At 41.0% G+C, this 19,238-nt stretch overlaps 1 protein-coding gene across 2 annotated transcripts in view; it reads left to right on the top strand.

Moving 5' to 3' along the window:
• Positions 1 to 2,820: 2,820 nt before the first annotated feature.
• Positions 2,821 to 19,238, top strand: part of TARBP1 (tRNA guanosine 2 -O-methyltransferase TARBP1) — a 40,558-nt gene continuing 24,140 nt past the window's right edge. For both annotated transcript variants that reach the window (XM_075146462.1, XM_075146461.1), the window contains exons 1-12: positions 2,821 to 3,691; positions 3,781 to 3,878; positions 4,772 to 4,841; positions 5,725 to 5,873; positions 7,014 to 7,066; positions 8,858 to 8,955; positions 10,208 to 10,343; positions 11,379 to 11,475; positions 12,354 to 12,443; positions 14,251 to 14,389; positions 16,125 to 16,221; positions 16,517 to 16,692. In XM_075146462.1, coding sequence (XP_075002563.1) covers positions 2,821 to 3,691; positions 3,781 to 3,878; positions 4,772 to 4,841; positions 5,725 to 5,873; positions 7,014 to 7,066; positions 8,858 to 8,955; positions 10,208 to 10,343; positions 11,379 to 11,475; positions 12,354 to 12,443; positions 14,251 to 14,389; positions 16,125 to 16,221; positions 16,517 to 16,692 — 2,074 coding nt within the window. The remainder of the gene's footprint in view (positions 3,692 to 3,780; positions 3,879 to 4,771; positions 4,842 to 5,724; positions 5,874 to 7,013; positions 7,067 to 8,857; positions 8,956 to 10,207; positions 10,344 to 11,378; positions 11,476 to 12,353; positions 12,444 to 14,250; positions 14,390 to 16,124; positions 16,222 to 16,516; positions 16,693 to 19,238) is intronic.

Here is a 19,238-nt window from a genome sequence, read left to right as displayed (position 1 = left end):
AAGTATTTCGTGGCCTATAGATAGTAGTGGCCTGTGAAGAGGACATGTCCAGACCGGCCATTTATTTCAGGGCTGTCTGCTATTGTGGTGGACTGGTTTTGATGTTTCGGGTAATTCCTCTTAGTCTTAGGTTTCTAAAACAGATTAATCTGATTGAGGGAGAATATCTCATATGGCAGAAATAAAGAAAGCAGCTGCAGGCTGTCCGCTCTAAAAAAACCCCAAGCTATTTCAACCTTTGATCTAGCCCATATGCCGAGGTTGGAGGGGACCTGGATAGGTCAGGGAATACAGAATATCTTCTAAACAGGAGTGCAGAGCGTATGAGAGATCGGCAGGTGTGGGGTGTTCTGAGTGCTGAGGCTGGTGCAGTAGGCCTAGGCTGAATGGGCTTTGGGGTCCTAGAGGTGGGTGCAGCTGGCACGCTGGGGGCACGCGAGCAGGGCTGGCTTGGGAAAAAGGCAGGAATGGGTTGGGATAAGCTTGGAAAGTGGAGAAAACAGAACGGGACATGATCTTTGGTGAGGTAGAAGTATGTGTTGGAAGTGTAGAGCTGGAAAGCACAAATTTAGGGTCCTAGCATGAGGACACTGAGTACGGCGCAAGGGTGTGAATCCTGTGGCTCTTGCCATTTGAATATTACAAAATGCTGCTGCTTCTTGCTCCTTTTCTCTAACTCCATATTCACCTTTCTGGTTTTTTTTTTTGTTGTTGTTGTTCATCTTTCTGCATCACGTTCCACTCAGAAGCTCCCCAGCTTAATCTCCCATGGGCTTAATTTCTCACCCACTTCTTTTTGTGTGATAGGACGATCTGCAGTGAAACAGTTCAAATTTAAATGCTGATGTTTAACGTGATGTAGTAAGACTTTAGATTTTGGCGCCCCACTGTGATAAAAATAAAGGCAAGGCAGAATTCAGACAATAATGGGGAAACAGCACAGCACCCAGTATTTTATTCCATTTTGATTACTACTTGTTGTGCAGACCTTTAACGCTTCATTTAGTTAAGTCTTACAGGTGCCTGGAAGCGAAGAGTAAGATTGTAATAAAGAAGGGATACCCTGCTTGGCGCTTTTTCAAGCCTGATAAAAGAAACACCCACAATTCATCAGACTGCATGCTATAAGTAAGAAATGGAAGAATTACTAAAGACATCAGAGCAAATGGAAAAGCAAACAAAATGTATTATGGCATGAAAGATATTTCAACAGTAAGCATCCTACTTACTTACATTATACTCATTCCTCCTCTGAAAAATCTGCATATGAAACAAAGAACTAGATTTTACTTTACATTTAAGTAAATGTATCAGTTTGAACTGTTTTCTTGAGCTTTTTCTAGATCCTATATTTTTATGTAACTGAACACATGCAGAGTGGTAAGGCATATGGAAACTGCGTTAGCTAGCAAGTTTAAAATAATTCCTTTCCACCTTCTTTTTCTGGAATATATTGCATATATAGTCACACTACTACAGGTCCACTTCTAATAAGAAGCTTCAGCCATTTTACAATCGGTAGACTCTCAAAGATAACAAATTGCCGATAAAGTTTGGGGAAAATGGATAGCCAGGAAAAGGAAAGATTGTACTCATGTGATTTGGAGAGAGTGATCAAGTGGGAGCTCACACTGAAAACACTGCAGTAAGTCTTTCTTCTTCATTAGATGCCTAAGCAACTATGGCTTAGCCAAGGTAACTCCCATACCCACTGGAAACCATGTTGTACCCGTGCTGCTGCGCAGGGAACCTGCTGTCCATTGCTTTTGCAGGAACAGAAAGTTCCTGGTTAGCCCTTTCCTATGACCATGTCTTCTAGGAGAGTGGTTTGCCACCATTTTTGATGAGCTGATCTCTAAATTTTTTTCAAGGGAATTGTAATCTTGTATAATGAATCTATACATACTGGAAATCAGGTTGCTCTTTTTGTTACACATTGGCTGTGTACATTTAACTGTTGTTCTCTGGCCCCAGCGCTAGTGGCCTGGACCCTTGTAGCAAGCCAACAGCAGGGAGCCAGTGCCAAGGAACGCCTCCGGTGTCTTTCTGAGACAAACGCAGGGCATTCAGGTAGACTTCTGGGATCCTGTGATGACGATGGAGGCTGGTTTCAACAACTTGTATTGGCATAAATGGTAACAAGAAGCCCAACAGATGGAAAAACTGAGCATTTTGTGCATTACTGCTGCTTGATCTTGCGTTGCAATGTGCATGAAGCGTGAAGAGAGTTTCCGAGACTCACAATGAAGGAACTTCACCCCCTCAAACATGGCGCCGACACCCACGATGTTTCTGTCAGGCCCTCCTGTGCTCAGCCCGTGAGAACACACAAGTGGATCAAGCTTTGCTTAGCAGCCAACTGGGAACACGCACAGCGATGCTGGGAACACGCACAGGGATACTGGGAACACGCACAGGGATACTGGGAACACGCACAGGGATACAGGCAGCCGTGCCTGTGCGCAGCCCTGTCGGGGCACACGGCCCCACACGACCCCACAAAACAGAGCTGTCCAGGCGCCTTCTCCCCAGCCCTGGCACGACCGCCACAAAGCTCGCGCGACTTCCACGACCCACCCACGGGATCTGCCCGTCGCACACCCGAGCGGGCGGCGGCACCGTGCGTGAGGTGCCGGCCCGGCCTCCCGCCTCCCGCCTCCCGCCACCGCCCCTCAGCGCCGCGAAAGGGGGCCGCCGCCGCCCTTGTCCACGCGCGAGCCGGGCGGGCCCCGCCCGCCCCCGGCTGCGCAGGCGCGGCGCTCCCCCTCCGCTCCCCTCCCCTCCCCTCCCCTGCGCTCCCTCCCTCGCTCCCCCCGCAGGATGGAGGTGGTGCTGGCCGACGCGCTGCTGGCCCGCGGCGGGGACCCCTGCGCGCTGCTGCGGGCCGTCTGCGCGCCGCTCTCCGCCGAGCGCGCGGAGGCGCTGCGCCTCCTGCTCCAGCGCCTGGCCGCGGGCGGCCTGCCGCCGCCGCCACCGGGCGAGGCCGAGGCGCTGCGGCGGGCCGCCTGGGAGGTGGCGCTGGAGCGGTGCTGGCCGCTGCTGCGCGGCGGGGAGGGGGCGGCGGCGGCGGCGGCGGCGGGGGGGTGCGGAGAGCGGCTGCGGCTGGCGCGGGCGGCGCGGGGGGCGCTGCGGCATTGCGTGCAGCTGTGCGGGGCGCCGCTGGCGGCGCGACTGGCCCGCGACGCCCTGGCGGAGCTGGCGGCAGGCGGCGGGGCGGGCGCGGAGGCGGCGGTGGAGGCGCTGGTGGCGGCGGCGCCGCGGCTGGAGGAGCCGGCGCTGGTGGCGCGGTGCGTGGCGGCGGCGCTGGCGCTGGTGCGGGAGGAGGGCGAGGGCGAGGCGGCGGCGGCGCTGGTGGCCGGGCGGCTGCTGCCGGCGCTGGGCAGCAACGGGGCGGCCCTGCGGCGCGTCTGGGAGGGGCTGCTGGGCGCCGGCGGCCCGCCACGGGCCGGGCGGGCGCTGCTGGCGCTGAGCGCCCTGGCAGACGCCTTACTGCCGCGGGGCCCGGCGGGGTCGGGGCCGGGGCCGGGGCTGGACGCGCGGCTGTGCCCGCGGTTCTGGCGGGTGGTGCAGGAGGGCCTGACCGAGCGGGACGGGCTGTGCCGCAAGCGGGCCCGCTACCTGCTGAAGCGAGCCCTGGACCTCAGCGGCGGCCAGCGCGCCGAGCTGCGCTGCCCCACGGACGGCGGAGACGGTACGGCGGGGCGGGGGGCGGGAGCGGGGAGCGCGGCTCGGCCCGGGCTGGGCGAGCGGCGGGGAGAACCGTGTTCCCTCTTTTGTCAGAATCGAGTCTGTTTTGGTGGTCTGCTGAGAAGAATGAGAAGCTTCTGCAGTTTTGGGAAACTTACATTTTGATAATGGAAACTCTGGAAGGAAACCAGGTGGGAGCACCCTAAAATCTACACCCGTCATAGTTTATATGCGATACCTTACTTGTGGCACACGTACTGCACATACTTCCATTGGGTAAAATTTTTCCAGTTTTGGTGATCGAGGGTGTCTAAATAAGCATTAACTGGAATATTTCTATTTCGAATTTTAAGTAGTTAAAACACAGCATGCGTAATTCGTTCAGAACAAATTCAGAACTCTCTTCTCTCTTTGGAATAATTCTGATTAAAGAACTGGTGGGTTGAACTAAGAAAGAAAACCCTGGATTGCAGCACATTGCAAGGCCGCAGGTAACCTGGTTTTCTTAGTGAAAATCAGGCTATTGCAACTTAATAACCTCTTTGCAGTAGAGGGGCCTACATCTGTATAGTAAAGCACTTGTGGCCTTGGATGAAAATTGCTGAGTTTGACTCAGTGTCCCCTGTACTTGACAGAAAGATTCCTGTTGACTTGAGGCTTCCATAATTGTGTGGTAATGTGGTGCTAACTATTAGTTGTGTGACTACCTCTTTGTAGTTATTCTATTTGTACAAAATCGTCCTGTAACTGAGAGAAATAGTATTTACCAAACCGTTTAATTTTAGAGATTTGTGCTCTTTTATTATACTTTTATGAATAGAATGATTGGTTATTAGGAGGTATTGTTCTTATGATACAGTAGCACAGAAGTACCGGTTTTTCTTCAGTGCTAATCTACGATTGAGTGTTATATACCAAGTGCAGGGATCTGTTGCACAGGTGTTGCAGGTTTATTTAAATGCAGTTATATTGTCAATTACTATATTAATGCTGTTGATAGTAAATTCTTGCCCACGACTAAGTGCCGATTCTTAGGTTTGAGATATAAACTGACTACTTACATTACATCTGATTTGCATTTCAGATCCATGTCATAAAGCCAGTATTACCAAAACTAAACAGTTTGTATGAGCATGCTATATCAGGGGAAAAAGGTAAGACGTAACTTTTTTGAAACATCTCCTAAATATTACGCAGTTAAGTCACGGTTTTTTCTTTACTGTTTTAGTAGCAGCTTTTTGTTACGTTTTATGTCTCAGATTAGCTGTTTTCTAATAGGATGGCTATTCCAGTTTTTGTGGGTCTGCTATATGCATAGGTTCCTTGGCAAACATGCACAGGCAGTGCTGCTCTGCTCTGAGATGCAACAAGAAGAAATCCTAGCATACGCTTATTGCTTACTATGTTATCATGAAATATTTTTTTTCTGTCAGTAAACCCAACTAAATGGTCCTTTTTCACTATATTTTGCTTTACTTAAGTTAATACGAAAATAAAACAAAGCCAGAGATTCTTGGGGTGAGTCACATGAGCCAAGTTACCTGCACAGCTCCCTCATTGGAAGTGGGGAGAGAAGAAATAAAATGAGTGCTGAGACAGCATGGTGAAGGATGTAATGTCATCTTTTGTAGGGCAAAACGGAACACATCTAATCAGGTAGTGCAAGATGTTAGAAGTTAAAGTTCAGAGATTTGTAAAGCGGGAAGGCTGCCAATGAGAAAGCGTTGCAGGTGAATACAATGTTGAGATGAGGAGAGTTGCAGGAAAAAGGACGTGGTTTTTGCATTTGTTAGTCCTTTTGATTTATAACTACTAAAATTTAGAGGGTAAGTTTGGAAAGCCATGTTAATAAATATTTTTTTATGTATTGGAGATTTAGCAGGGTACTCTTATAAATCTAATATCTATAATCATCTTTTTGAAATGTCCTGTGAATTGACTATGATGTTGTCCAGAGTGTCAGTATGTTGTGTATTATTATGTTAATGTGTCACTGTCATTTCTGTGTCAGTTTAGAAGAACTTGCTTTTGTAACAGGTTGTTGGTTGTTTCACCCATCATGGTACATGTGCATCTATAAACGAATGTTTGAGAGTGAGAATAAAACATTGACGAAGGAAGGCATTCTTCATTTTCTGGAGCTTTATGAAACAAAGCATCTTCCAAATTCACTTGCTTTTTCGGAGGTAAGGGTGTTACTATTACTTGCCAGAACAAACAGACATTCTCATTTGTAATATATCTTAACACTAATTGCCTCAGTAGTGTTGGAATTAGACACGTTCTGTAAAAATACCATCTTATTTAGCTGTGCCAGTGGTAGCGATATTTGTAAGTGGCGTCAAATACATAATTACTTGAAAAATGGCCTGGCTGGAGGGAATGCATTTTTGAGTGCAGTCATTCATTCCTATATTTCAAACTAATGCTCTCTAAATAAAGTTGACTCCCAATTTATTGAAATTTTTTACCAGAAGTGAAATTCTCAGAGGGGTGATTGATGCTTCAGATTTTCAGAGCCCCCTGAATCTTTCCAAAAGTATTAATTAATGTTAATTGATTGAACAGAGACTTGGATAAACCTGGTCAACAGACTTCAACTCTGTGCATAGTGTCTCCTACTCAAGGATGGATTTTGAAGATCCATTCCTAGATAACCCTGTGAGGAGGTGAATGTCTCTGTAGTATGATCAGTATATTACTGTATCCCATTAAAAACCACACTTTAAAATATTCCATATGTGGGAAGAAATATTGTAAGCTAAAGTTCTTAATTTTTTTTTTTTTATTAGTGTCATTTGTAGGTTGACTCCCCAACCAGCCTACACCTTAGTAAGGAATGATCTATATTATACTATTATTTCTTCCTTCTCTCCTTCATAGAAGGAGCGTTGTCATCAGAGGTTAACATTTCTGATTTATACAAATTAAGTCAGCCTCTTGATGACTAACTTGAAATCCAGTCAGCTTTAAAACACACCCTAAATCTTTCTACTTGTGTTGGCCCCTAGTCTTTCTTTTATTTCACGTTTAAGTATCTTTTCTCCATCCATTTCCCAAAAGGATTTCTTATTTGCCTGCCCCTTTCACAATGCTCTGTGAAATGTACCTAGTGAAAAAATTGCTTTGCTTGTTTATTCTCCTGCTCCCCCTTCTCTTCAGTTTCCTTCTCTTTTTGCTCCGACTAGTTACTACTAGGAAGAGTGTTCTCTAATTTCTGACTCTGTCTGTCCTTTTAAAGTCTGGTGAAATAAGTCTAATTAGCCTCTATGTAACAGTGCCTTCCAAGTGTACATTTAGCCATTGTTCTTGTTTCCTTTTATCAGTTTGTTATTGGACCGTTAATGGATGCCCTCTCAGAAAGTTCCCTCTATAGCAGGTAAGCCACTGATATTTTTTCTTTTTTTTTTATAAATATATCGATTATCGGAAATGTATTCTAATAATACTGGTTTGAGTATATGGGAAAGGTCTTTGATAAAGGAGAAAACACGTTAATAAACAAATGGTGTTGCTAAATCTCCCTGACAGGTAAAGAGTTTTTCAGGAAAGGTGGGTGGTTGTGAGTAAGATGAAGTAGGTTCCATTTTATCCTAGTAATAGCAACATAGGGATGCCTCAAGGTCCTATTTTACACCTGGTGTGGAAATATTAATTTGGAAATGAAGTGAGATATGATAAGTGAATAACTTGAGAAGATAAAAAATTACTTCACTGTTTTCTGGCCATACAGAAAGAAGGGGCTGCTCTAATTGTTGCCAGTTCATAACTGATAGAATGTTTTTTCAACAGTGCCTGATTATCTTCTGGGAGATCAATACTTTTTCACAGGAGACTATTTGAGGTCGACAGATGACAGTGGCCCTTGGAGGGAATACATAAGAAACAGATAAATGTTTGAGGTGTTGCAAGTTGCTACACATTCAGTGTACTGATGGCATTGAGTCCTTTGTGTTAGTTGCATGGAGAGTACTGAGAATGGGGAATAAAGTGCTGAATGCCAGATGCAGTGGCTGGGGTGATTCAGCCAGCGATCTGAAACTCCGTTCAGAACGACGTTGGAGGAGCCTTGGCTGGCTGACCTTGTTAGGCAGCTAGAAAAGTTGACACTGTCTATTTATGTACTTTTTTTGGGGAAAAAAATGTGACACTCACTTGCGAAATTGATGATCAGTTTGGACTGGGTGATTCTGGGTGAAGCGTAGTCAAAATAGGTTGTTTCATCTAAACACGACAGGACAAATGTGAGCTCTTTGGGCTTTGGCAGCAGTTACGCGTTCTCATCTCCATTAGCTGGCTGCGGTGTGCTTTCCATGGGCACACGCTGGTGGGAAGTCAGAAGTTGAAGCCAGTGCTGAGTGTTTCGGTGTGGATGTTAGAGCTGTGTTGGATCAATGCTTCATAATCTTCTCTCTTAGCTTCTGTATTTCTGGTGAAAGTGTTGGGATACGTAGAGGAAAGTGCATGCTTGAGTATACCAAGAATCTACAGAGTTGTTAGCGTTATGTCAGGCTGTATGAGAGAAAACTGTAAAGTCTCGTAACTGTCTGATGCTAATCCTCAATAGCCAGGACCCCGAGACTCCTGACAGGACACAGGTTGTCTCTTGGAGCGTTTCTTGCGTCTTAAAACCGTCTGTGCTGGTCAGTAGGTTTGTTTATAGTCTTGCTCCCTAGCACACTTGTGTAGGTCATTTGTCTTCACTGTTCTCCAGATCAGACCGGTCACATCCCCACCGTGTACCACTGATCTTGTCCCGTGGACCTTGGCAACCCCCTCCCGGAGGCCCCTCTCATTCTGTGGGTGCAGGCAGGGGGTTGAACTGGCAGTGCCATTTCTTACTGTGGGCTCAGCGTAAGGTGCTCTCAGGCCGGAGTGACTTGACTGGAGTTTGCGCATGAATGCCAGAGTGTGCCGCCGCCATGTCCTTGTAGTGGCCAGGGAGAGTCACGCTGTTGTGGCTGTCCCCATCCTCTCTGCGTTTGCTGGGTGCTGCTGGAATACCAGGGTAAATGGAGGACGCAAGCAGATGCACTCCATCTCTGTGGCCTGTTGGAGCAGTCTCTGCAGTGAAGTAACTGCTGAACTGCACTTTGTTTTTGTTTAGGGGCAATCCTACTTGTAGCTGTTAACATGCCAGGTGTGTATTTGATGTTTTAAAACCCAACAGGACATCAGGTCAGTTAATGGGAACCTGCCCTCCTTTGGGAATGAGGCTACAGAAGTTTTTGGCTACTTATCTCATGCTTCTTCCAGAGGGACAAAAAGGTATGCTTCAATTTTACCTTTATATTTTTTTAAATAAAGAAACCAAATAAAAACTATGGCCTCATTTTCTGTATCTCATGTAAACATTTACCTTTATTTTTCTACATTACTTGAGGAAAAAAAAGGAGTACTTGTCCTTGTGGCAGTGGAGTTTCCAGAGAAGAGGGAGGTCTTCAGAGGCTTTGAGGGATGCTGCCGTAGTAAGCTACAAAATTGTTTTAGGGGCAAACTGAAGCAGACTTACTTTTTTTATTTAAAAAAACCAAACAAACTCTAAGTTCTGAAGGTGAACAGTATTTGCAGGTTCTTTTTTCTTTATTTGTCAGTGCTGAGCAAAATCTTTAGAACTATTTTTTTATTTGTTTGTTTTGGGGGATCTTGGTGCAGGTTTTTTGGTTTGCGTTTGTTTTTTTTATGGTTTGTTTTTTTTTTTTTTTTAACCTATCTGCCAGACTTTTTTAGTCACAACCTGTGTAGTTAGGCATTCGAAAGAGCCGGTCCAAGACTGAAGCTGAGTAAGGATTCTTTTATTGTGAGGTTGGATGGAGGAAGATTTCTGAGATTGTTCCAAATTTTGGTGTCAGTGCAGGCTGAAAAGAAGGAGCAACCTTTGACAGACCAGAATTTAATATCTGATCTAATTGAATTAAATAAGGGTAGAACCAGCTCTGTTCAGTATCCTGTATCTACAGGTACATATTCAGGTAGGAAACACCTTACATGTTTGTAATGCCATAGATGCCCTATTTCTCTGCCCTGTCCCAAGGCATGTATTTTATCACAAAATGGAGGGTCTGTGATTAGCTACCCTGAGACTGGGTGACCTGCTTCTACAAATTGTAACTGTGGTGTCTTGTTGAGGCTCGCTTTGGCCATGCCAGCATCCATTAAACTGGTTGAATCGCCATGTACTTTGGTCTGCCATCACACCGGCTGAGTAACAGCATAAAAAAAGGCATTGTCTAGTACCCGAAACAGAGTTAAAATTCCGTAACTGAATATGGTGATTAGTGCAGATCACCAAAGCCAAAATTTGGTTTATTTCTGGTTATGTCCTTATCATATTACCTTGCTGACAGGGTTCTTTGGAATGTACTTTTTTCATTGAAATAATTAGGAAATTATTCTGTTGTCTTTCATTTAATTTTCTGAAATGATCATAACACTTTGCTGCTGGGGTCCATGTTTTTTAAATGCATTGGAGAACAAGAAATCACTCTGGATTGTTTGTTTTGTTTACTTTTATTTTAAGGTAGCTTCCTGTTAAAATTTATTCAGAAGATGACAAGTAGGCATTGGTGTGCTGTTCCTATTTTGTTTCTTTCTATGGCTCTGGCATATATCCCTGCATGTAAAGTACTGGGCCCTGAAGGACTTCATGCTTTAAGGTAAAATGTACACTGCATTGTGTTGTTACACACTTCTTGTAAAGAAACGTGCTGAATGTCTGGAGAGCCAGGATTTAATCCATGTTTGTTACTTCTGGTGGATGTGATGGCTGTGCATGGGAATGGAAGGTTCTGTCTCCTTTATGTCTAATTCGCAGAGGAAAGCAATTTAAGAACCAATGTATTTATATCTCCCCGTGACTTAAAAAGATTAGTGTTTTGTATTTCAGTCCTTTGTCATCGCTTCTTTTTTGGCATAATTTTTCCCTGGTCTTCCATACTTCCTAACTGATATATGTCAAACTTCTTCCTTTTCTTCTAATTACATTAAACCCTTGTTTAATGGCATTTAGGCTGTATCAGCCCACTAAATTGAAAACTGAAAGACTTGTAAATAAAAAGCTAGGTAAAAGTTCTTGGCATGCATATTGTCCTTAATCACACTGCTTTCACTTCCTAGAGCAACTAAAAATCAGTAATTATTCCAGTTTAATAAAATTTGAGCTTTGAAATAAAATCTTACTGGTGGTTGAAGGAATATTGGATATTTACCAAAAAAAAAAAGCGTCCAAAAAAAAAAAAAAAGTCAGACACATCTCTGCTGATAAAAGACCATTGAAGGTTTCTTTCAGTTCATTCTGAGTGGTAGAGTGAGAATTTGATGGCGAAAATATTTTATTTCTGTATTTGTTACAGATAGAAATGCAAATATTAAATTATCAGTTTGAACTGATGTGATCATGGGGATCATTCCTTTAGTTTTGGTTTTGTTTTGCTTCCCCCAGCTCCATGCTTTTTATCTTGTTGGTATATGCTTGTCCAAGTTTTAATATCAGTTTTTGAAAGTACATATAGCAGTAGTCTTGATTCCGGATTGTATGCTGTCTGATCAGGCAGTGATTGTGTTATACTTAGTAGAATGTTTGTTAAATACAATCTAATATACTGAAAATGGTTAAAAATTAGCCAATACATGAAAATGTTTAAAGTTCCTAAGTGTGTGTTTTCTGCAGCGCATATTTTTCATTTTTGCAGAGATGTCCTGCAGTGTACTATGATTACCCATCAGATTTTGTTGCGTGGAGCTGCTCAGTGCTATCTTCTTCAAACAGCTATGCATTTGACAGATGTGGTGAGTTTGGTTTTGTGTTGTGTTTCTTTTTTTTAATTTTCTGGTGTAATAGAAATATACACTAGCACTTTTACAGGGTAAACAGTGTTCAAAAAATTGCTAAATACAACATGGAACAACTGATTTTGCTGGATTTGCAATTTTTTTAGTAACTAAAAAAATTGTGCCATGCAAGTATGGGTATGCTTCTGTTAACTTCTGGTTTTCATAAGATGTATTTTTTTCATTACCTTTTATTAATTGATGTTTTCTTGTACGGTTTTCATGCAGTAGTTGTGGAATAGTATGCTATTATGATATCCACTGTATAAACTCAGGTTTTAACAGATAGAAACTAAATGGACTTTTCTGAAATACCTAAGAGAATACAAGTATTCATAATACCAGAATGCTAAAACTACCATTAATGTTGAAATAGCAAGACCTTAATTATTCAGTAGTCAAAGTATTCATGTTTTGGTTGTCTTATAACATGCTTGCTTTCTAGATAAGGAGACTGTCTTTCATGTTGTGTGTTACGGCTATAAACTTGTCTGAGCAGAATTTCCTTTTGGAAATGCAGAAATAGTACTTACCAGTGACTCTTACTCATTTATGTACATTCATTTAAAAGGTGTCATCAGCGAATAGCACTTCTCTTCTAGTCATTCATTAACTATCAGATAGATTTTAATACTTGGGAAAATTAAATTGTGTTCCTTGGTAAAGATAAGTTGGTCCCAAAGAGGCAAAAATGAGTCTGTGTCATGGAAAGAAAAAAGTCAGTTTCTTTTTCTGAAACTTTTGCCAGATGACAGCAAACTTCTTGAGTTCGTTATATAGATGTTATCTGTTGTATATTATGTTGGCAACTATTGTATCTTGATTAATTTCTTCAGGAGAAAGTGTCCCTCCCAGAAGTGGCAAGCTTGCTTCTGTCCCTTAGACCAGAGGAGTCCCTAAGGAGAGATACTATGTTATGGATAGAGGTGAGAATTGAAGCTGGTTTTATGCTCATCAAACATTTTTTAATACCTCTACAGATGCATGATTTATTATTGCTAATTTAATATTTAAATAGTTAGCTATTTCTGCGTTGGTACATTCTGGAATTTCTGGATGTGGAGTCCTGACAGATTTATGTTTCACTTGAAAGTTCTGATTTTTTTTTTTTTAAACGCTGTAGAGGCAATAATGTTAACCCTAAACAAATTATTCAGCAGATTCAAAGTGGAAGCAATGCTAAGGTGGTTGAAGGTAAGGTGGGTGGGGAGAAGAATAGACTTTTTCTTTCTTCATGCAGAAATTCTCAATTCTGTGGAAGAAAAAGCTCTTTCTTGAGGCAGAGGGGTTTTTTTTGAGTCCTTCAGAGCTTGTATGCCCCAGTTCATTGTGTTTCCTAGATTCCATCTCTGTATTGCAACTTTTGGGTGTAACGATACTGAAATGCAAATCAGAATCAGGTCTTACTCAGACTTTTGGTCCCTGAATACTGGTCCTTTAGAGACTTCCGTGTGTTCATCACAGCCCTAGTCTTCTGCACCCTTTGCCAAGATTGTAGGAGCTAAAATCGCTGTTGGTAAGCCTGTGCTAGTATCTGTAATCTCTCCCATCGGGGATCCATGCTCACACCTCTACATGGTTGGTATCCTCATGGAGAGACTGTGAAGCAGGGCATGTTATAGAATCTGCAGAGCCATGACTTGGGCTTCTCTCTCGGCTTTTATTAAGGATACCAGGTGGATGTAACATCCTCAGCTGAAGCTGCTCTTGCTTATCGGATTCAACAGTTTTCTGTATATCATATGTATTTTCTTTTTGGCTATTTCCTTCTCATTTCCCCTTAACTCTCTCTTGTAAAATTTCATTTGATGGAAAAGAACACTATTTTGTAAGTTTGTTCTGTCTTTAGAGAAATAATCTGCTAGTATGGTGCATGTTTCCCCTTTCTATTAGTCGTGAAATTACTGTCTGAGATAATGTGGATCCTGAGACTCTCTGAATGGGCCAGTATATGGGCCAAAAAAACTGTATAAGAGCTGCTTCTGATTTGCATGTTGTTTGGTTGAATCTGGCACTGGCAGGAGTAAACGGGTAATCTCAAAGGGAGAAGTGTGCCTACCACACAGAATGAGATTGTAAATTTTAAATTTCCAGAGGATATATGTTTTTTGTCTTTGCAAGATGCAAAATGCTATGAAAAAGTCTTAAAGAAGAAATAATTTTATATATACTTTATTTATATATACAATTAAATATATATAAAAATATATATAAAATATATTTATATATTTTATATAATTTTATATACTGGAGCCAGCTGAATACACAGCCATAATTTTGGTTAGTTGTACAGTAATATAATGATATACAGATATATAATGATAAATGTTTTTTTGCATAGTGTCCTCTTGTTCCGTATGCTGTATGTTTCATCCGAGTCTGTTGATTTTTGGCATAAAAGTCAAAAATAAATACGCAGCTCTCACTAGATAACACTTGGCTGTAAGAAGCCCTTTTGACATAAGGGAAATCTTACCAGTCTTGCTTATTTTTAAGAGCTGGGTTTTTTCTTATACTGGTACCAATGATCTTTTCTGGGTGCTCTGAATTACTGTCTGGAAGAACTTTTTGCTATATTAGTTAGAGGGAAATAGTCTGCTAAGCCTCAAGGTAGCTGCAGTTAATACTTCTTACAGCATGGATTTAACAGTGCTTTAGTGAACTGTTATGTTGGTATTGTCAGTACAGAACTGGCAGTTATGGTTAAATAGTAACGTATTGGTTTTAATTTAGCTTTGCAGTTGGTTACAAGTGAATGACAGATGCTTCAGAAAGTCGATAACCTCTAATTTTGAACATGAAGAGACATCATCATTATGCCAATATGTACGCAGTCTTGTGGGAGAGTATCTTAAGACACCACCATCTGAAAGTAAGTTAAATGTTAATTAATATAAAGATTTTTGAAGTAATTTAAACAAAAAATTACAAGAATCCTTTGGATTTTGGAAGAGCTGTTTGTTTATTTATATTTTACCTATTCAAATTCTACCTAATTTGTGGTATTCACGATTCTTAAGTTTGAACTTTATTTTCTAATTCCAGTTTTCCTTCATAAATTGCAGTCCTGCAGTATTAATTGAAATTAAGCCTTAATATTCAATTTTAATGCTGCACTGAGATGCTTGTCCATTAGATTTCTTCTGTTAATTTTTTGGCGGTGCCTGAAAATACTGGAGTATGGGGGCAGAGGAAGGCACGAGGGAATATAAATAGATACAGATTCTGTAGCCTTTCTTAGCAGAGGTTTGTAAAATGACTGAGTATATATGGAGAGAGATGCTGTATAGTTACACAGTTTGGCAGCTCATTACACACCTTCCTGCTTTTGATGTTCTTTTGATCTTGGACCGCTTGCAGCAGATGAGTTGCCACATGTTATAACCAAAGAAGGTTCTTTGTATGCTGTATCAATATGCAGGTAAATTCTGAAGGGACTTCTTTGTTCACTGCCACATTTTAAATTATTATAACTTCATTGCAGAATTTTCTTTCAGATATATTGAAAGGAATGGCGAATCAACTTTTTGAATACTTTAACTTTTGTGTGGCACTGAGTTATTTGCTACTTAAGTACTGCAATCATGCAGTCTTTTTATATTTCAAAAGTCAAAACTGAACACTTTTAAAATATTATACCTGTAGGAGATATAAAACCTAAGTCAGAAGTTGCTAATGATAAATAGCTTCAGAAGCTTCCTGCAGCCCAGGAAACTTCACTTGATTGTCTTACAGTTAGAAAAGTTGCTAGCAAATTTTGTCTATTGCTATTGCAAGGTAAATGCTTTGCTAAAAATTTTGGCAGATCTTCTCTCCTTTCTGAAATGTTTGTTTAGTTGTTGGTCTATAGTATCTGTAATTCCGTGGCAAACAGCTGTGTTTCACTTCTAAAAAGTTATGTTTGTAATTTCTTTGTTGGATTTGAATCTTAGCTTATAAGCAGCTCTGTGGAGGAAAAAAATCAGCTATGTCTAGCTGTTTGAACTGGACCTCCAAAGTGTGTTTTGCTTTCTGAATTCCCAAAGCCAAAAACATAACAGACAAAAAACCCTAAAACCAGCTTATGTACTACTATTTAAGAAACAATTTTATAAGTATGGTGATGTGGTCCTGCATAGAAAATCGATGAAAAGAGAAACTTCGGTTAGTTTTTTTTATTTCTTTTTGACAGAATAGTTTTAGTTCTTCATGCAACTTTCAGGTGGTCAAAATCACAGCCGATGTTTCTGACGAAGCATAGTGGAATTATGTTCTTGGTTAACTTCACTTGAATATGCTATTGTATTTTTAAAAGCAATAGAAAACCCTGTTGGGAACTACTACATAATATATGCTACTATATAATGTAACGTATTGCTTAAAATTTATTTCAGCCTAGAGGCAAATGAGATTACCCTCTTTAAGGCCTAGAGGAAAAGCAATTGTGTTTTGAGTTTAGTTTGTATCTAGCTAAAAGAGTGCAAAAAAATTAATAGTAGTGTTCTTGTTAGCATTAATTGTTATTATACTACTAATTTATTTTAGTAAATTGTAAAAACAAAAGTTTTAAAAATTAATCTGAAGGTATTTTTTAAATACTGTGGAAACCTTAAAATATTTTTAATCAGGAGAAAATTGCTTTATGCCTGACTGGTTTGAAGCTAAGCTTGTCGCAACAGTGATTCTGTTGGCTGCAGACGTGGAGCAGATGAGGAATAAATGCAGGTAAGTATGAAATATCTTATTTTACATTTCTGTCTTTTTCAACCCCCTTACTCCTGAAGGATCCAGTAGAAGCCTGATCAAGTCAGGAAGTTGTCTGCTTTTCTCTGTAGACTTTTGGTCAGCCTGATCATTCCTTAGCCCTTGTCCAACTGTTGCTGCAAACATACTGGGTAACATTTCTAAAGATGCTTAAGTGACTTGGAAACGTGTGTCCTATTTATTTCCATAAGTGACTTCAACACTTAAGGCAGATACTGAGAAGAAGACTTTCTTTTTAATTTTTGTTTTTGTGTAGTGGAAAAAGCAACATAGAATGGATTGAACTAGAGGCTTTCTTGAACCCTCTTCTGGATGTCTTGATGAAACTTGGCAGTAATGCTTACATACCAACACTGAAAACAGATAAAAGCCTACAGCTTCTCTTGAAGTTATTGCAGACCCGTTCGTTAAAATGTTCCAATACACAAGATGGTTAGTGATATCTTCAGTATACTGTGTCTTATATTAATTATAATCTAACTAAAACTAAGGTACTTAATGTTTTAAGGCTATGTTGTCAAATTATTACTAGCCTAGAAGTGGTAAATGTAAAAGTTGACAATCTGGCATATCTGTTACAAAATTGAGCTGTGGGTCCCATCCTACAGGGGCTCTTTGGAGGGTGTCCCAAGGACTGGGAATTGAGAATGTGGAAGCCCTCTGAGAAAGCAATTGTTACCCATTAGGATTAGATTAGCAGTTAAAATTTGGAGAGTGTGACCGTGTTACAAATACTTTTAGGCCTATTCTTTTCCAGTGTATGGATTCCATAAATCATTTAGACACTTCAAAAAGAAGTTAGTACAGAAGCCCAGCCTAACCTGCTTAGTTGCCCCAGGTTAAGCCAGGGCCTTCCCTGGGTGCATACAGTGATCCTGCTAGACATACTGTTTTCCGAGTTGACTGGTAAATACTTCTGTCTCAACTAACGCTGTTTAGACTGCAAAAGACAGCATGCCTCTGATTGTTTCACAGTATTAGGCATGACTTCTGTAGGCGTGCTTAACTGACTTGCTTCAGTTTGACCTTAGTTAAAAAGCAAGGCAGTTAAGAGGTGCCCGCTTAAGCACAAACCTGATGATCTGACTCTCTGGGAGTTTTGCCCCCCCACTCCTGATTAAGCATTTTAACTTGTAGACCTTTCAGGAGAGTCTGAACAACAGCTATGAAGTCCTTACTACTTTTATTAGAACTTGGTCAATTTGTAACCAGAATATATGTGGTTTTTTTTTTCCTGAGAGCAAGTGAAAAATTGCATTATTTTCATGAATTAGGATGCTGAACTGTAATAAGAGGGATCTTGGCATTTGGTTTCTGCTTCCCCAGATTGTTTTGGGATTTTTTTCAGTATTTTTGTAACATGAAATACAAGAGTAGTTTTGGAACAGGAGCCACAGATCTAGGCTCTTCCGTGAAAAAAAATTGTTTCAGGTTCTGCATCCAGGTTTCATAAAGATGTCTAAATGCAGCCCTGAAGTAAATGCTTAACCTAATTTTAAAAAGTGCTTTATATAGTCACCCCCCTCTTGAATTTTAGCTGTTAGACTGAAATACTGAGCACTAATTACGCAGGCTGTTTAAGTTCATGTTGTGGGGTGGTCCCTGGCTGCTGGAGTGGATTCCTTCAGGTGAAACTGAACTGGAAGATGTGCCCCAGCTGCCAGCGTGCATTCCGTCCACAGCATGAGGCTAGAGCAAGCCTGAAGCAGAACCCTCCAAAACACGTGTTAAGTTTTTAGTATGAAGTATTTAACTCTGTAAATCATTTCCTTGTGTGCCACTGTGCTTGCTAATGTACAATCAATCGCTCCTGCCTTGAGAATTTTGATACCTGACTTAACATGTTAAGTTCTGCTAACGGAGCTCTGGAGGCGTGGCAAGGCTGAGCATCGCCGTGTCTCTGTCCTTTTGAATGCCCCCATAGCTCCAGTGCAGCTCGTCGCTGGTAGAGCCTTTCAAGAGGCTTTCAGAATTGGACTTGTAATATTATGTCTTTTTGTGTTAAGTTAAACAAGGATTACTTTTTTACTTATATTCTTTCCTACAATGTTTTTGTGCTTCTTCCTCCTGCACAGGAGAGCCAAGTAATAAATCTTGTTTCCGCAGCTGTGTTGAGGGGCGGGAAGAGTAATGCTGTAAAATACAGAAGTTTTGTTTCTGTGTTGATTAAACAGGAGGTGAAAAATCCTGTCTGTCAAATGGAAAATGATAAAATGGGAAAGAAGAAGAAAGGAATTTAAGCTTGTAAAACAAAAATAATAACAATTGGGAAGTGTTTTATTTAAGAATACTTTTAATGGGGATAGACATGTCTGCAATGCATGCTGAAAGCAGCAGCATTTTTCTACAGGTTTTGCTGCCTGTACCGTTGTTAGACTTTACTATTTTAAACGGAAAATTTTTGCCAATTATTTTTTTGATAGTGTTACAGAGCCACTGGTAGTGAATTGGATTTTACTGTCTTACAAGTTTATCTGAAAAATTTCTGAATTTTAATTGCAGAAGATGTTTTAGTGATTCAAGATTTATCATGAAATGTGATAATCTGACATAGTTAAACTGTTTGTTCTAAACAAATTAAGCATTAGAAATGCAGTCCAATGAGCCATTTTAACAGAGAACATTGAAAGTAAGTACAATACAGATTTGGGACTTCTGGAAATACAGCCCTTTATATTTCTGCCTTTTGAAGGTCTTCCAATTTCATCGTAATTTCGCTATATGAAATGTAACTCAGGGTCAACTCCAGAAGAAAACAGCAGATTATAACCTCTGGTAACTCCCCTAAATACTGAAACTAATGACTGATATTTTTAGAACAAGATGGTCATGCTGAGTATTTTAACTCCATTTTCATATTGATATGTTATTTCTTTGGCTTTCAGCTAGCCCTTACCCTTGAAGCACACATTGAAGTGTGCTTGTCGTTAAATGTGTTTCACCAGAGTGACCTACTTCCCTTGTGTGATAAACTTGTG

The sequence above is a fragment of the Calonectris borealis genome, chromosome 3 (genome assembly GCF_964195595.1).
Source record: "Calonectris borealis chromosome 3, bCalBor7.hap1.2, whole genome shotgun sequence".
Classification (NCBI taxonomy): Eukaryota; Metazoa; Chordata; class Aves; order Procellariiformes; family Procellariidae; genus Calonectris; species Calonectris borealis.
Note: the sequence above shows the minus strand (reverse complement) of the source record. Positions and strands in the feature narration are given on the sequence as shown.